General features: G+C 44.3%; 1 protein-coding gene across 2 annotated transcripts in view; it reads right to left on the bottom strand.

The window, feature by feature from the left end:
* Positions 1–5,176, bottom strand: part of RUS2 (root UVB sensitive protein (Protein of unknown function, DUF647)) — a 34,388-nt gene extending 29,212 nt beyond the window's left edge. Inside the window, exons 1-5 of one of the 2 annotated variants that reach the window (XM_010264016.3) lie at positions 4,996–5,176; positions 4,789–4,908; positions 2,866–2,954; positions 2,295–2,379; positions 1,878–1,937 (exon numbers count right to left, since the gene is read on the bottom strand). In XM_010264016.3, the coding sequence (XP_010262318.1) occupies positions 1,878–1,937; positions 2,295–2,379; positions 2,866–2,954; positions 4,789–4,908; positions 4,996–5,007 (366 nt within the window). In that variant the 5' untranslated portion in view covers positions 5,008–5,176. The remainder of the gene's footprint in view (positions 1–1,877; positions 1,938–2,294; positions 2,380–2,865; positions 2,955–4,788; positions 4,909–4,995) is intronic. The other variant, XM_010264017.2, reaches the window with a different exon arrangement.
* Between the last annotated feature and the right edge of the window lie 13,410 nt (positions 5,177–18,586).

The following is an 18,586-nucleotide window of genomic DNA, read 5'->3' as shown; positions in this document are numbered from 1 at the left end:
AAGCTTCCTTTTGTCCCTGTGTAACAACAGAAATACCAATTTAATCTCGCAGTTCACCAATTTCAGCCAGCTGGTTGATTTTATTTTAAGTTATTTGACCATCTTTCCAATGGAGAGCAAGCAGCCTTGAGTCAACTCAAGATTCAGATGAAAAAATTATGCAAAACAGTGACTTGAGTTGAATCAATAATCAGATAAAGTTTCAGATGTCTGAGGACTTCACATCAACCATTTCCTTATCCTTGAATTCCCCTCATTTCTTCTGAGTTTCCATAGCTGCAAGTGCATCCTTCTTCAGCTCCTCTGACTGGGCTTTTGCAATTAAGTCAACTGTTTTTCATACTTTGGCCTCCTAATGCCAAGCTTCTTATTGAATGGAGATGTGTTTGAGAGGAACCATGACAAGATACAGTTTGAGTTTTGGGGAAGCATTTGAGGTAAAGAATTAAGGATTCAGGCAAATATTTATGGTAACAGAAACACAGGTATGGATAGAGAAGAGAGATACAGTCTCTGGTTCAATCCTTCCAAAGAATTTCATTAGTACACCATCCTCTACATTGGCATCATGTAAACATCAAACACCTCATCTTCTTGGTTTCATCTTCAACCTCTGCAAGATAAGGAGCATTGTGTGCAGAGGATAGCTAAATCACCTATTTTGAAGTCTCAGTCTTTTGGTGACTTAAACAATTTAACAGAAGAAGGGGACAGAGGTTCTTCCAGAAATTCTGGGCTGTCCAATACGAATCATAACTCCTTGCAACACCAACAGAGTAACATAGAAAACTTTCTCAAGTCAAGTTCTGCCTCTTAGGAGTAGAAGGCTATGGTGAAAGTTGTTTCACTTCTTCTTGAGGCACAGGCACCTGCACAGTAAATCCAATGTAAAACTGAGATCTGCTAGCTCATCCCCTTAAAACACCACACAAATGTGATCGCTGCTTCTCTTTTTCTAAAATGTATGAGTTTTGTCTTCAGCAGCGGAGTTGGCATCTTCTCCATCATCTCAGAAGATAACTTGAAGATGCAGGTTCCAAGAGAGGAATAAGAACATGCACGTGCAGACATCAAAAGTGGCTTCTTGATCTCTTTTTCAACCTTCTCCACTGCATCCATCATCACTTTTTTGAAGAATAAGGTAATTCATTGAGGGTGGGCCTTGCACAACAGTTGGGTTGCTCTATTGTGACCTGGCTGACCAGGGTTCAAATCTTAGAAACAGACTCTTTGTATGTGCAGGGTTAAGGCTGGATACATCTGTCCCTCCCCAGATCTCACATTGGCTGGAGCCTCGTGCACCGGCCTGCCCTTTAAGGTAAGGTAATTCGTTCAAAAGGAAATCAAATACAAAAGACCCTACAATGAGATTCTGTACCAGGAAAGAAACAGACCAATACACCCAACCCAAAACACAAAACAACTATACATTTCTTACAAAAGGAAAAGTTTGATAAAAAAAAGGAACTTGTGTGCCTATTTCTGAATAGAGAGTGATCTGCCAACCATGAAAACAACTTTCCCAAAATCCATTATCCAGCATCATAGATTCTGCACCAAGGTCATCAGTGAGGCCTCTGTTTAAATAATAGGGAAAAACTGGGTTTTTGAGATATTACAAGTCACGTAATGTCACATTCAAATGGAATGTGACAGAGAACTAACAGAGGGGAGGTATTTGTCCTATTGTCAGAAGCCACAAGGGTAGTTTAAGTCATTTCTGAAACCATAAGGGTACTTTAAGTATTTGCCAGAAACCCTGGGGTATTTTAAGCAATTTTCCCAAAAGAAGAAGAGGAAGAAGAAGAAGAGAGAGAGAGAGAGAGAGAGAGATTATCATAAAATATCTGCTTTTGGACCAAATATTTTGTTCTTACCCAACTTACAGCTGTCGCCTGTGCAGGGGTTGGTCGCAAGCCTGCAGCAAATAACAGTGACTGCAGTGGAGTAAGAACATTAAGAAGCTACTACTCATATTGATGTTGTCAGATCAAATGCACACTACAGAACAATAAAGATAATAGCTATAGAAGAAAAAAAAAACAATCCTGTAACTTGAATAAATAAAATGATGGTTCAAAATAGTTGAAAATATGAAAAAATTATCTAAAAAAGATGAATGGATGAATGAAAGATAGCTATAAATCGTAGAATTTAACAGGGAAATTCAAAATGCATGCCAGATACAACCTATTTCTTGAGAATTATAAACGGAACAAAACTAATTCTACATGCTTTTTTCTAGGCTACAGTCCCTCTATGGGTGTGCAGATGCACAATAGGAAAAACAAGACCTGAGTTGACAACACAGATAGTGCTGCACTTGTTAGGTGTTGAAGTGCTCGGAACTGAGTATATCTAAGGTAGCCCTCACTCACACTGCACAACAAGGAAAAAATAGAAAGTCAAAACCCAGAACACAACCACCATAAGGCAGGGAGTCTTCTAGTCAGATCATAAACAATGCACATATCTTCAACAAGGCAATCTAGTTGGGTCTCCATTCATGGGGCAAATGTCAGCTGTGAAACACTTGCCACCTGTCCACAACAAGCCTTTCTTTGTGGGGTAAGTTTTATAGTAAAAGAAAGAAAAAACTAAAACTTTGAACAAACTATTTTAGTTTGGGAAACCACCAAACCAGTACAAGGTGGGTATGGGGCTGATGTTGCTGAAGATTGAACACCTGACCAAACCAGAGGGCCCTATAACTGGTGAACTGTTTGGATTGGCCATAATCAGTTATCAGTCTATGTGGCATAAATGGGATAGGTCATGCAAGGTAGCTCCTTACTTAACTTAATTAGGAAACCGTCTCCCATGTATATATACTTCAAGCTCATGATAAAATTATGGTGCGGTTACCTGTAAGGGTATCCTGATGGGAAAAATTTATTGAGAAATGATTCAACCATTTTATGGATCACAGGCCTTGACTCATCAACAACCTTCACCTGCAAAGGATATCCAGAGATCCAGCCCAATCAGTTTGTATAAGAGCATCACTTCTGTTTAAAAAGCAATGTTTCTAGAAACAGAAGAACAAAAATGACATATGTACCCACCTGTTTAACCATCTCACGACCATTGTATATCTCAGTCCAAAAAGAATCAATAGAAATATACAGAAAAGCCAAATATTTCTCTATTTTCATGAGAGCAACTCAAACAACATAAGCTTATCAATCAATCATGGTGTCACCAATAAATCCTAGAGAAAATGAATTGAACTAAATATGATTCCTTACCAGATTTGGTTCATGTAAAAAGCAAAAGACACATGCAGAAAGAGTGTCTAAAATGTACTCCCATGGACCCCAAAAACCTTCAATAGTATCTTGGGATAATATACTAGTGCCACAAAGCCATGAACTCAAACAAATAAAACATAGAAGAATGAAATATACTTGACAAATGAGTTTAAACTCTCTACAAATTTTTTGATAAGGAAAAAGAATATTTTATTAAAAAAGAAAATGCATATACAACCTCTGCCGAGACTCTCCACTGCTTCTATATCCTATACAAGAAGCAAGCGTAGGTATCCATACCAGACCAGTTCAACACGATTTTAATCCCCCTTGATTCCTAAAAATATGTCTAACCAAGATGGTTCCATGTGACCGTTTTGTGCAAGGTGCACATACAATTTAGTTTCATAAAATTTGGATTTGACTGTTACAATGCTTTGCTGATAGGCCCCCAAAATACATATAGCCAAACACCAAAAATCAGATGTTTTCAGCTACAGGCCTACAAGTCTACAACTAAGAAAGTGAACACGTTCACCCCAATGGATCAACACTGCAGCCTATAGAGCTACCAAACATGCTCATTTTCAAAGTGTTATTGTGACAAGAATGCCTTCTGATGTCACATACTGATTCACCCAGCAATGCACCATAGGGCAACTATTATAAACCCGAGGAGGTGCTAAGTCTAAGATTTTATGGACCTGTATTCCCTTTTCTGTTTTCTGGGAGATCTGGAAGGAAAGAAACAGAAGAATCTTAGAGGAGAAAAAGAAAAGTGTGGGAGCGGTGGTGTCTGTCATCAGTTCGACAGTTATTGGTTGGGTGTTGTTGATTCCAGAGTTTCAAGGGCTGAAGAAAGAAGATTTTGGTGCTGATTTCTGGAATTCTCTGAATTCATAAAAGGATTGCTGATGTCTGTTTTGTTCCTGAGGCTCAGTTTGGAAGGAGTACAAATACAAATATATACAGTGCAAAACCTTGTATTTTGAACGATTTTGTGTGTATTTGCACTGTACATATTTGTATTTGTACTCTTTCCAAACTAAGCTTGAGGCTCAGTTTAGAAGGAGTGCAATAATGTACAAGTCAAATTGGGATTTATTGTTTGCCCATAACTCCAGTAATATCAATAACAACAAAGAAGAAACAAATCCGGTACTTGAATAGATAAGTGTTATGTTACTCAAAGCACCAGAAAATTTCAACATATATTGAAAGCTGATAGACACAAACTTCAGCAAGTTAATTAGATCTTTTTTTTTTTGTCCAAAAGCACGTTAATTACTTTATATGATGTTTCTATAACCAAAATCCTATTCATAATGAAAAAAATAAATAATAACAATAAAAAACACCCAAACTCGCTCACCCAATGTTACCTCAATGTAAAAATAAAGTAAATAAAGAAAAAAGAAACTCCTACCAAGAATTCCACAAAAATTAAAAAGAAAAGGTGAAACAAAAATGAAACACAATAGACACTAATCTTCGAAACAGAAAAATAAGAGAGAGAGAGAGAGAGAGAGAAACACACAGAGAGACGACCGTCCGCTTGAAACTTATACAGGCGCGAAACATTGTTGAAGGTTTCAATCCAGAAATCAGGCCCTTTTGATTCCTTATCTGGTTCTTTCTTCTTCGGTTGAATCATTGCCTGTGTATAAAAAAATTAAAGAGAGAGAGAGATAGAGAGAAAACAGAAACAAGAATTGAATGTTTAGGATGAAGAAAGTAGAATTACCAGTAGATTCATGGTGGAAGGCCAAGTGAGAAACGACTTGGCAAGGGAGAGGATAATGTGACACGTAAGAGGGTCTTTGAAATCAAGGGATATTTATAGGAGGACAGCTGCTGTTCTGAATCGCGCTCTGTGCGTCATGCGCACCCACCACCTCCGTTCTTCTTCTCTTCTCTGGACTCTGGGTATATATATATATATATCCGGTTAGTATAACTCTCGAAATTATTTATCTATTTTTTTTATTTTTTTATCTTAAAAATATAAAATAGTAATCATTAAACCAATGAGATGCTCTCATTCTCCACAATCTCTTCTCCTAAAATTTATCTTAAACTACCTCCCCCATTTTATCATAAATCATCTCCAATTCTTATTTATCTTCTAACTTATCCCTAATTTATTAAAGAATTTCTCTCCAAATTATCTCTAATTTCTACTTATTCTCTTTAAAACTTTTTATCTAAATCTATCTAAAGAAAGTTTAAACTAAAATTTTAAAATTTATTTAAATATTTAAACAAATTATATAATAATTTTAAAATAATTACAAACAACACAAAAATAATTATAATATATTTAATAATATTCATATTATTAATAGTTTTTTATTTTCACAAAATTCATCATGAAATTATATACTAACAATATAAATTATGATTTTCTAGATTATTCAAATAACTTTAAAATAATTATTTCAATATATCAATAACTAAATATCATAAATAATAAAATACTAAAAATAGCTAAATAATTATAGAGAAAATATTTAATTATTTAAATATTTTAATAACTAAATATCTTAAATTCAAATGAGTATTTTTAAATATTTTAGATATTATTTAAATATTCAAATGACTAAATATTTAACATAATTATATTTTGAATAGTTAAACTAACAAAATTATGAAATAAAATAAAAAAATCATAACATAATATTCAAATTAATAATAATTTAATATTTTTACAAAATTAATAATGAAATTATGTAATAATTATTAAAAACACAAAAAACAATTCTAATAGATTTAATAATATTCATATCATTAATAGTTTATATTTTTACAAAAGTCATCACGAAATTATGTACTAACAATATAAATTATGATTTTCTAGATTATTCAAATTAAATGTTATTCAAATAATAGAGTTTAACATTAAAAAAAAACAAAATATTATTTTGATATTAAAATAACTAAATATCATTAATTCAAATAATGTGTATTTTTAAATATTTAAATAACTAAGTGTTTTAAATAACGAAATATTTAACATAACTATTTTTTAAATAGTTAAAATAAAGAAATTATGCAATAAAAAAAACATAATATTCAATTTAATAATAATTTAATATTTTTACAAAATTAATAATGAAATTATGTTGAAGTCTAGTTTTTCCAATCCAGTTCGGTTTTGAAAACCATGATATAAATCAAATAATATAAATAGGTTAAGGTTAAGCAATCAAAAAATTATTAATTTAAAAATCCACTAAGCTTTCATTAAAAATAAATATTAACAAAACTTAGTAAATATTAAAAATGTGTTTCAATTCCACTTAAAAATCCAACTTAACAAACACTAATAAAAATAAGAAATTTAACTATAAAAATATTAATTAATAGCTTTAATAATATTATAGATAATTTATGAGTTGAGACCTTAATAAATGCTAAAAAATATTAATTAAAAATCTAAAAAATTCTGAAAAATCTAAACATAATTAAAATACTAAAAATAATTAAAAAATATTGAAAATTAATAATATTTTATATTAAGAAGGGTATTTACTAAAAATCTAAAATTATTGAAAATTAGTTGTATTTTTTATTAATTATGGTATTTATTTAGTTATTTAATTTATTTTTACTGAAAGCAAATGCAAATTATTTTTGTAGTGACTAATACGCAAAAATAAACAATGAAAATACTCATATGCAAAAATTACTGAATAATAATGAAAAAACACCAAAAATTAATTAAATTTTCAAAAATTCTGAAAAACCTAAAGCTTAATTAAAATGTTAAAAAGAATTAAAAAATTAAGTTAACTGTATTTTATTACAAAAAAATACTGAATAATAATGAAAAAATAATGCATTTTAATTATTAATAGTAATTGATGGAGCGCAATCCGACTGGTCCTAGCTGTCAACGATTCTGCCTCTGGGCAGAGATACGGGGAACCTGAAACGGAGAAGATGAGGAAGCTCTGAGGGGAACCCGGTATGAATGCTCCGAAGCTCAAGTTAGAATTCTCTCAAAGGCAGGACAAAACCAAATGGCGCAAAGTTCACATACCTTGTTCTCGGGGGGGTGGGGAGCCTTTTATAACCACCTCGCGCACTCACTTCTAAGCTTCTGTCAGGTCGGGTATGATTACCCCTGGGCCCCTGTCAGTTCGGGTGTCGTCCCCTCTGCTGGACAGGACCGCCACTGCTCTCTTTGTCGGAGCCGTCTCTACGACTGGCGATGACGGTGGCAGGTGGCGGTGGCAGGTGGTCGTTGAAGTGTGGCTGTCAAGTGTCAGATCCCAAGTCAGTCAGGTGCGCCGCCCTTGGATACGGGCCTCCTCAGTGTCAGGTATGGTACGTTTGTTCAGCTCGGCATTCTGGAGGCAAAGTGCTGGAGTGGTGAGCGAGGTGAAGTTTTGAGTTCGGATAGGGGAGTGTCGAACTGTCATGAGGCGGGCCAGTTCGGGTCACTGCCTTGTGTGAGGCTCGGGGCCTAAGGGAGAGTTCGGGCTCCTAATAGGGAGTTCGGACTACTGGTTCCTCCCTTCGGTGCTCACGCCTTGGGTGCGCTGCTGTGCCAAGCTGTTCATCTTTGACACGTGGAGTGATTACGAGGTCGGGCCAAATCTTCCTTCATCAATTGCCCCCCATTCCTCGCGCTAAGGGTCTTGCCCTGGTGCGGGGAGTTCGCAAGCTGGCAGTGGATTTGTCCCGTACTTCGAATCTTGGTTGACTGAAAGCGCGAAAGACACGCCGACCTGCCTACAAATGCTGATAGACGTGGCAGCATGCTCCTTATTTCAAAAATTCAAAAAGCGCGCCGCTGGGAGATGTGACAGCAGGCGTCTTTTCAAATTTGAAAACGTGCCGCTGCCGCCTTTAATGTGAGGAGACGTGCACTGGCGTGCTATCAGTTTCAAAAAGACGTGCGCCGGTGCATGTCAGTTTCATAAAGACGTGCGCCAATCACGTCTCGGTCTCAGGGGACGTGCGGTCAACGCGACTGCGGGCCATCAGATCGGCTTTGATCTGCGCCGTTGCTTCTCGGTCACTGTGGTTATAAATAGTGGGGGACCCCAGTCGCTTTGTCACTTCTGTGCTGCCTCTTGAGCTCGCGTCCAGGTTTCAGCTCGCGTCTGGGCTTTCAGTTCGCGTTCAAGGTTTTTTGCTCGTTCAAGTTCTCCTAGTCTCGTTCAAGCTTTTATCCGGGTGAGTACCTTCCTGGATTCCACCTTCTTTCTTTGATGTCTAGCTCGGATAGATCAGGCAGCTCTTCCGGTGAGTCAGATGCAGGTTCCACGAACCGAGTAGCATCCCTTGATAGTTCCAGTGAGCCGGAGGTAGAGCTCGATGAAGAGTTCGAACCCGTTGGTCGAGTCGCCTCGGGTAGTTTGGCGTCCACCTCTCGTCGAGGTCGGTCGTTAGACAAGTTTGGCCCCTCGACCATGACCCCCGAGGGGCTCCAATCCCTTATTTCCTATTATAATTTGCCCGGGGAGTACGCTTATTTCATACCTTCGGGTAGCTTTCCTTGGTAACACGGTCCTAATGAGATCGTGATATTCCGGGAGCAGCTCGCTGCGGGGCTGCGATTGCCTTTCTATCCCTTCCTTGTCGAGATCTTGAATCACTTCGGCATTACAGTCGGACAGCTTCACCCGAACTCAATTCGTAATTTGGTGGGGACCATCTCTCTATTTTGCGAACAAGGCTTCCCTTTAGATTTGGAGATTTTCTCTTCCATCTTAATGCTTAAGAAGCAAGCGGGTCTCATCCCCGGGCGTAGGCGAGCGTACTACCTGTCTCCTCACCCGGGTTTTAAGCTTTTACACGAGCTCCCTAATAAGGTCCCGGCGTGGAAGCGGGACTACTTCAGGGTGCGAAGTGTGCTGGGGTGGCCGTTTCAGACCGGGTGGGGAATGGCCGCCCCTGACTCCGGGGTTACACTTGACAAGGAGACGGCGAAGGGCCTCCAACAATGGGCGCGGCTTGGGCTAAAGTGCCAATAGTATCTGACGGAGGCCAAGCTCATTGCGGCCGGCCTGAGTTTGGGTAGGTTCCTTACTTAGAGGTTCTATTTTGCTGTCTCTTGCTTCCTTCTGATGTCGAACTCTTTTTTGCAGGTGTGATGGACTCAGGAGGGGCCCGCGGTGGGCACTTGTTTCAAGGCATGAAGAGGAGGAAGCGAGTCGCCAAGCGAACTCGCGTCGAGCTGCCCCGGGATGCGGAGCCCAAGGTTCTAGACTACCCATCAGAAGATCCGCCCAGGGAGCCCGAGATGGCTCCTCCAATGCAAGAAGCAGCAGGGGGCCCGTATGTTGAAACTACTTACACAGGGGCTCCCACCTACACTAGGTCTGCTTATACGCGAGCTGGGCCCTCGGGCTCGGGGGCCCTAGGGGAATTCAGGAGTGTGTTGTCGCCGACCCATGCTCTTCAGAAGAGTAAGGAGGCCATTTTTCCCGATGAGGTCACGGCGTGGACTGATCTCCCTCTGCACCAGGTGGCCTGTCGTGCTGTTACTCATGCCATGGTGGTAAGTTTGACTTTTTATTGAGCTCTTCTGCTTTTATCCTTCTTGCTGTTGGTTCTTTTAATCACTTGTTCTTTCCTTTTGGTAGGTGAACTCTTCTATTCACGCCTTGGCGGCCCAAGTGGAAAGGAGCTCGAGGCAGGTGCGAGCTACCGAAGAGGCTCCTCGCGCTGCTGAGCGGCTGCTCGTGCTGCATAGTCCAGGCAGGTGAGGTCTCAGAGAGATGCCGAGGCCATGGGAGTCATAGTGAAACATATGGCGGACTTGAGGCTGGATCTGCAACATCAGGTCGAATATCTTCAGGAGGACATTAGAAAGAGGACGCAGATCTTCTCTTAAGGTATTGAAGATGCCAAGAAGAAGGCTGTCGATGATTACATCGCCTCACCGAGCTTTGACGACCTGATGGTGGATTCGTACCGAAGGGGTTTCAAGTTAAGCCGGTGGATGATCCGGAATACGTCCCCCGAACTTGATATCAGTGCCATATACACTTCGCGCATAACTCAGGAGATGGCCAATGCTGCGGATGGTGAGCCAAATTCCAAGGGCGAGGCGGGACCTTCGGGTGTTGTTGAAGTGCCTTCTGATAATGAAGAAGTAGCTCCGGGCCTGTAAATTTTTTTTTTTGAAATGTACTCCTTTATTTTGAAATGGAACGTCTTTCCTTTTGGCTAAGTGTTGGTTGTTCTTTCTCCCAAACTGAACGTATTTGTCGAACTGACCATACGTCTGGTCTGTCTCCTGCCTGGTTTACCGCACTCGCACGGCCAGTTTTGGTGCTCTAAGACGCTGGTCCCCATTAGTTTGTTCTCCTTTTCACCTTTGGCTTTTTCTTGGCTTGCCGATGCCGAGGTTCCTTCGTTAGCTCGGCATCCTAGTTGACGATGTTCCACTTCGCTTGGTGGTGTATAGGTAGTATCGCCTTAAGTTGACGATGTTCCATGCTCGGGGTACTTGCTTACCCTCTAAGGTTTCGAGCTCGTATGCCCCCCCGAGTGCTTTCTTTACTCTGTACGGTCCTTCCCAATTTGGTCCGAGTTTGCCCACGCCGGTTCGGGTACCATGATCTTACGGAGGACCAGGTCGCCGACGCGGAAGCTCCGCTTCTTTACTCTGGCGTTGTAGTACCGAGCTACTTGTTGCTGGTAGGCCGTTGTTCGGATGTGCGCGATGTCTCTTACCTCATCCAGTAGGTCGAGGTTGGTGCGTAACTCGTCTCCGTTTGTCTGGTCATCATATGCCTATAGTCGCAGTGTAGGTATTTCAATTTCTGCCGGGATTACCGCTTCGGTGCCGTAGGTGAGGTTGAAGGGGGTCTCTCCTATGGCAGTTTTTTCTATGGTTCGGTGAGCCCATAGAACACTTGGTAGCTCGTCTGCCCACAACCCTTTAGCTCGGTCTAGTCGTACTTTCAGTCCGCGGAGGATGGCTATGTTCATTACTTCTGTCTAACCGTTTGCCGGCGGGTGTGCGACCGATGTGAAGTTCTAACGAATTCCCATATCTTGGCACCATTCTTGGAACTTGATATCCTCGAACTGTTTGCTGTTGTCGGAGATCAGTACCCGAGGTAGCCCGAAACGACATACTATGTTCTTCCAAAAGAAGTCCTGTATGTTTCGGGCTGTGACTGTTGCCAGAGGTTCAGCTTCTATCCATTTTGTGAAGTAATCTACTGCCACCACTAAGAACTTCCTCCCCAGGCGGGAATGGCCCCAGGAGGTCGATGCCCCATTGCGCAAAGGGCCATGGACTGGTGAGGTACTTGAGGTCGACGACAGGCTGATGGTGGATATTGGCATGCTTCTGACACTTGTCGCATTTTCTGACGAGCTCGATGGCTTCTGCCTTCATCGTTGGCCAATAGTATCCTTGTTGAAGTGCTTTTTGGGCGAGGGCTCTGCCCCCCAGGTGTCCGCCGCACAGACCTTCATGAGTGTCGCGGAGTACGAGCTCGGCTTCGACAGGTCGCAAGCAGCGCAGGTAGGGGAGCGTGTAGGACCGTCGGTACAACCGTTCGTCTATCATGACGTATTTGACTGCCTGGCGCTGCACCCTCTTGGCTGCATTGCCGTCCGCAAGGAGGGTCCCATCTATCAAGAAGCTCGTGAGTGGGTCGATCCAGCTCGGCTCTGCTTCAAGGACGGGAGCGACCTCTGCCCCACCGAGAATGCTAGGCCGAGGTAAGTCCTCTATGTACACGGTTCTCATGGTGTTGTGACTCGTGTTGGCTAATCGAGACAGGGCGTCGGCCTCAGTGTTCTTTGACCTCGGGATTTTCCTGATGAAGTGTGACTGGAAGTTGAGCAAAGCCTCCTTTACTTTGGCCAAGTATGCGATCATAGTGAGCTCGCGCACTTCGTATTTGCCCGTAACCTGGTTGACCACGAGATGGGAATCACTGCAGATAACTACGTGCTTTGCTCTTACCTTGTGCGCTAGGTTCAGTCCGGCTATCAGTGCCTCGTACTCCGCCTCGTTGTTGGATGCCGCGAACTCAAAGCGTAGTGCGTATTCCAATTTTGTGCCACTTGGGCCGCGTAGCACTATTCCAGCCCCGCTGCCCTGCTGGTTCGAGGAGCCATCTACGTGAAGGATGCAGGGCTCCTCATCCCAGTTCGCGTTTGGCCTAACCAGGAGAGATGCCACACTGGCTGCTACTTCATGGGGTTCAGACTCTATTGGCTAAGGAGCTTCGGGCTCGCCCGAGCTGGGGATCTCGGGCTCAGCCGGCCCAGGGGCTTCGAGGCTAAACGTGCACTCGGCGATAAAATTTGCTAAGGCTTGGGCCTTAATAATAGTTCGAGGCTTGTATTGGAGGTCATACTCGCTGAGTTCGATGGCCCATTTCGTCAGTCGACCGGAAACCTCGGGTTTGAGTAAAACTTGCCTCAGAGGTTTGTCAGTCAAGACGACGATAGTGCGAGCCTGGAAGTATGGGCGGAGTTTCCGGGCTGCTATCACCAGTGCGTATGCTAGCTTTTCTATCTGTGGGTACCTTGTCTCTGCTCCCTGCAAGATTTTACTAACATAATAGATGGGTTGTTGGACCCGATCTACTTCTTTGATTAGTACCGAACTGACCACCTCGTCGCTTGCCGAGAGGTACAGTTCCAAGACTTCGCCCTCCTCGGGCCGGACTAAGGCTGGCACACTAGAGAGGTAGCTTTTCAGCTCGTCGAATGCGAGCTGGCAGTCTCGGGTCCACTCGAACCCTTTGCCTTTGATTGCTTTGAAAAAAGGCAGGCAGCGGTCTGCAGACTTGGACATGAAGCGGCTCAGGGCGGCTATACGACCGTTTAGCCTCTGAACTTCTTTTACTTTCCAGGTGGTCTCATGTCTAGGATGGCCTTTATCTTGTCCGGGTTGGTCTCAATACTGCGCCGGTTAACAATATACCCTAGGAACTTGCCCGAGGTGACACTGAAGATACATTTGTTAGGGTTTAGTTTCATGCTAAATCGACGCAGGATTTGGAAGACAGAATCTAAGTCTTGTATTAATTCATGTGAAAACTGCGTCTTAACTACCATGTCGTCTACATAACATTCTAATTGCATGCCAATTAAGGGCCGAAACAAACTATTTACAAGTCTTTGGAAGGTCACCCCAGCATTTTTTAATCCGAAGGGCATGACCTTGTAGCAGTACAGGCCGAACTCGGTTATGAAGCTGGTTTTTTCCTCATCGGTCCGATCCATCCTGACTTGGTTGTAGCCCGAGTAGGCATCCAGGAAGCTTAGCAACTCATGTCCCGAGGTCGCGTCTACTAGGCGGTCAATTCTGGGAAGGGGGAAGCAATCTTTTGGGCAAGCCCGATTTAGGTCGGTGTAGTCGACGCACATGCGCCACTTGCCGTTTGCCTTTTTCACCAGCACTGGGTTGGCTACCCAGCTCGAGTAATGAACTTCCCTTATGAAACATGCTGCGAGGAGCTTTTTGATCTCCTCATCAACCGCCCTCCAGCGTTCTGGGGCTAAGTTGCGTTTCTTCTGTCTAACGGGTCTGACTACAGGGTCAGTATTAAGTTTGTGAGTTATAAGGCTGGGGTCAATACCGGGCATGTCGGCCGCAGACCAGGCAAAAATATCTAAATTTTGAAGTAAGAAACTCACCAGTTTGGTTCGTAGCGGTTCCTTGACGGAAGCACCGATCTGTAGTGTGTGAGTTGGGTCTGTAGCCGAAGTCGGGACTGCGACCGTTTCCTCTGTGGGCGAAGCTCGCTCCTCGCCTTGCTCTGTAGGCCGCTCCAGTTCAAGGTCGTCGGCCGCCTTGGTTTTTCCCTTCAGGGCAGCAACATAACACTTGCGGGACTCAAGCTGGTCGCCCCGCGCTACCCCCACACCGAAGTCTGTAGGGAACTTCATTGCCAAATAGTACGTGAACACCGTTGCCCATAGGATATGCGTAATTGGCCGCCCTATTATGGCATTGTATGGGGAGGGGGTCGCGACCACCAGGAAATCGTGGTTGAGTCTGACCGGACAAGGCCATGTGCCGACTTCCACAGGTACTGTTATCTTTTCGATAGGCCTGACTTCCTCTCCGCTGAAGCCCACCAGAGGAGTGCTTGCGGGCTTCAACTCGCTTTTCCGCAATTGTAGCTGGTCAAATGCCGACTTGAAGAGGATGTCCGCCGAACTACCCGAATCCACAAGTACGCGCCTGACTTCGAAGTCGCTGATCCTGAGTTTTATGACGAGCGCGTCATCGTGGGGGTAGTGGACACCTCGCGCATCGTCTTCAGTGAAGAAGATCGGTTCTTCTGTCTTTGGCCTCTTGGGAGGGTTTTGTTCTTCTCGGGCTGCCTCGCGAACTGACGTCCGGGCTGCTGCCGAGGTACATTCTGCTACCACCGAACCTCCCACTATCACATGGATGGTTCTCTGAACTGGCCTCTCTTCCGGAGGTTGTGGCAACACTTCGGCTGGTCTGTTGCTGGATTCGGGGGCATCCTTTTCGTGCTCCCCTTGCCGACCTGCCTTATTGTTATTATTGTTATTATGCTGTACAAAATTTCTCAAGTATCCGCGACGGATGAGTCCCTCTATCTCATCCTAGAGATTATTACATTGTTCGGTACTGTGACCGTGATCTCTATGAAAACTACAGTACATATTTTTGTTTCTCTCGTTTGGATTCCCTTTTAGGCGAGGTGGCCACTTGACGTATGGGGCGTCTTTGATCGTCATCAAGATCTCAGTCCACCTGGTGTTTAACGGCGTATAGTCCGTCCGAACTGCTAATGGTGCTCAGGACGGTTGGCTTGGCTTCGCCTCCCGGGCCGTGTTTCTTCTATCGCCTGGGTTGGAGGGTTCACCCACCCTTTTCCTTTTCTCGACCCCGCCTTCGGTTTTTTGGTTGATCTCTTCCTCTGTTCTCATGAACTTGTCTGCGAGCTTGAAAAATTCGGCCACGGTCGCGGGCTGGCTGGCTACCATGTGCCATTTAAACTCCTTGTGCGCTACTTCTCTCACTATCACATGGATGGTTCCCCGAACTGGCCTCTCTTCCGGAGGTTGTGGCAACACTTCGACTGGTCTAAGGCTGGATTCGGGGGCATCCTTTTCGTGCTCCCCTTGCCGACCTGCCTTATTGTTATTATTGTTATTATGCTGTACAAAATTTCTCAAGTATCCGCGACGGATGAGTCCCTCTATCTCATCCCGGAGATTATTACACTGTTCGGTACTGTGACCGTGATCTCTATGAAAACTACAGTACATCTTTTTGTTTCTCTCGTTTGGATTCCCTTTTAGGCGAGGTGGCCACTTGACGTATGGGGCGTCTTTGATCGTCATCAAGATCTCAGTCCGCCTGGTGTTTAACGGCGTATAGTCCGTCCGAACTGCTAATGGTGCTCGGGACGGTTGGCTTGGCTTCGCCTCCCGAGCCGTGTTTCTTCTGTCGCCTGGGTTGGAGGGTTCACCCACCCTTTTCCTTTTCTTGACCCCGCCTTCGGTCCTTTGGTTGATCTCTTCCTCTGTTCTCATGAACTCGTCTGCGAGCTTGAGGAATTCGGCCACGGTCGCGGGCTGGCTGGCTACCATGTGCCATTTAAACTCCTTGTGCGCTACTTCTCTCTTGGCCGCCGCGAGCTGAACTGCGGGGTCTAATCGTGGTATCTGTAGGCACGCTTCATTGAACCGCTTGATGTAGCCCCGGATGGATTCTCCTTCTCTCTGGACTACTCCGAAGATGCTTTCCTCAGTTCCGGGGCACCGCTTGCTGGTAACGAAGTGCGCGGTGAAGACCTGCACGAACTGGGTCCAGCTTCTTATTGACCCTGGGGCTAGGTTCCTGTACCATGTGCGGGCTACCCCCCTGAAGGTGGTGGTGAAGGCCATGCACATGCATGATTCACTGGCCCTGGCGAGGTGCATTTGGGACTGGAAAGCATCGACGTGGTCGTTGGGGTCAAAGGACCCGTCATACTTGTCCAATGGTGGAAGCTTGAAGCCTCTGGGCATGGGGACTGCCAGGAGTTCCGATGTGAGGGGGGAAGGAACTGAGAGAATCGGGGCAGCTTTTACTCTGTCCGAGCTCGTCTCTTCCTTACCTCTGAGTTCGGGAAGGACACGGGTGGCAGTTCGGCGACTTCGTCGGCGCCTGCATTGTTGGGTGGGCCTGGTACTGGCACCGCTGGCCTCTGTGTTGCCGAGCTCGATGGGTCCAGAATGTTGGTAGTCTGCTGCTAGGGCGCTGAATCGGTTCTCTGTGAGCGGGAACTCAGGCTTGGAACGCCAAGGTGCTGATTTCGCGGGTGAGGTTCCCGACCCGCCTGCGAGCTGCGAGGCGGGGGTGATTCTTTCCCTTCGGTCTGGGGATGAGGCCTGGCTATTGGGGGAGTTCTGAGGTTGGGAGGGTTCTCCTCGGCGAGGGCGTCCATCCTGAGGGGAAGCCTTAACTGGCTTCAGAGCGGGGTGTCGAGGTGGAAGTAGCGGTTGGTTTAGAGGCAGTTGGGGGAACTGCTACTGATAGTGATACTGGGAGATGTTGTGCAGTACTTGGTGCTGTTGGAGCTGATGTTGCTGGAATTGTTGCATTTGGGGTTGCATTGCCTGCATGCATTGCATCAGGTCGTCAAACTGGTTCTGGCGGGTCGCCAGGGAGACAGCAGTTGTTTCGATAGGGAGTGGAAGGGGAATGCTCATGGCAGGAAGGCTTACGGGTGCCATTGTTTGTGGCGCATTCAAGCTAGGGATCCCATCCACCGGAAGGGGGATGGTGAACTGCCTGACGCACACCACGGGGACTTGAAGTTGTTCCCCGGTGGTGTTTGTTTCCGTGCCATGTCCGGCGTTGCTGGAAGAAGCCATGAGTGTTGGAGCTTTTGGAGAAAAGAGGTTATGAGAGTTTAGAGGGAGGCTTCTAGAAGCGTATTGCCACAGACGACGCCAATTGATGGAGCGCAATCTGGCTAGTCCTAGCTGTCAACGATTCTACCTCTGGGCGGAGATACAGGGAACCTGAAACGGAGAAGATGAGGAAGCTCCGGGGGGAACCCAGTATGAATGCTCTGAAGCTCAAGTTAGAATTCTCTCAAAGGCAGGACAAAACCAGATGGCGCAAAGTTCACATACCTTGTTCTCGGGGGGTGGGGAGCCTTTTATAACCACCTCGCGCACTCACTTCTAAGCTTCTGTCAGGTCGGGTATGATTACCCCTGGGCCCCTGTCAGTTCGGGTGTCATCCCCTCTGCTGGACAGGACCGCCACTGCTCTCTTTGTCGGAGCCGTCTCTACGACTGGCGATGACGGTGGCAGGTGGCGGTGGTAGGTGGCCGTTGAAGTGCGACTGTCAAGCGTCAGATCCCAAGTCAGTCAGGTGTGCCGCCCTTGGAGACGGGCCTCCTCAGTGTCAGGTATGGTATGTTTGTTCAGCTCGGCGTCCTGGAGGCGAAGTGCTGGAGTGGTGAGCGAGGTGAAGTCTTGAGTTCGGATAGGGGAGTGTTGAACTGTCATGAGGCGGGCCAGTTCGGGTCACTGCCTTGTGTGAGGCTCGGGGCCTAAGGGAGAGTTCATGCTCCTAATTGGGAGTTCGGACTGCTGGTTCCTCCCTTCGGTGCTCGCGCCTTGGGCTCGCTGTTGTGCCGAGCTGTTCATCTTTGACACGTGGAGTGATTACGAGGTCGGGCCAAATCTTCCTTCATCAGTAATATAATTAACAATAATTATTTTTAAATAGTTGAAAATTACATTTAATTACCAAAAAGTTATATTTAATTTTCAGAAAATTACATTTAATTAGTTTTAGCCAAGAAATTAGCAATATTTCTAAAAATATGAGAATTTCCAGAAATTACTGCATTTTAAATAAATACAATAATTTAATAATTACAATACTTTAATGATAACAATATTTTAATAATTAATAGAAGGTAACAAATCGTTATCAGGGATGTGCACCATGCCCACACATATCAGGGATAATTAAATTCAAAGTCTAATTAGGTATCAAACTTTTGGGGTCCAATGATGGTTTTAGTGGATAGGGCCCAAGCTAAACAACCCCTAATAAGCTCATCTTGGAAGTTATATGCCTATATGGTAAATAACAAATTTTATATTAATATCTATAGAAATGTTATATATTCATTTAAACTAGACTAAGATTAAGTAAAAATTGTTTTATAATTAACACGGGCCTCTTTATCAATAGAAAATGTGCAAGCCCGAGCCCAAGCCCGGCCCGACCATCAGGTCTAGATCTTGAGCTCGAGCCTAGCCCTTATATAAAGCCCGAAGTTGGAGCCCGAACTCGAAGCCCGATCTCTACACAAAATGTCTTATTTTTAGTATACTTTTATAAACTAATATTACAT

This window comes from Nelumbo nucifera, chromosome 3 (assembly GCF_055504915.1).
Source record: "Nelumbo nucifera cultivar China Antique chromosome 3, China Antique-T2T, whole genome shotgun sequence".
NCBI classification, from domain to species: domain Eukaryota; kingdom Viridiplantae; phylum Streptophyta; class Magnoliopsida; order Proteales; family Nelumbonaceae; genus Nelumbo; species Nelumbo nucifera.
This window is presented reverse-complemented; position numbering and strand designations above follow the sequence as displayed.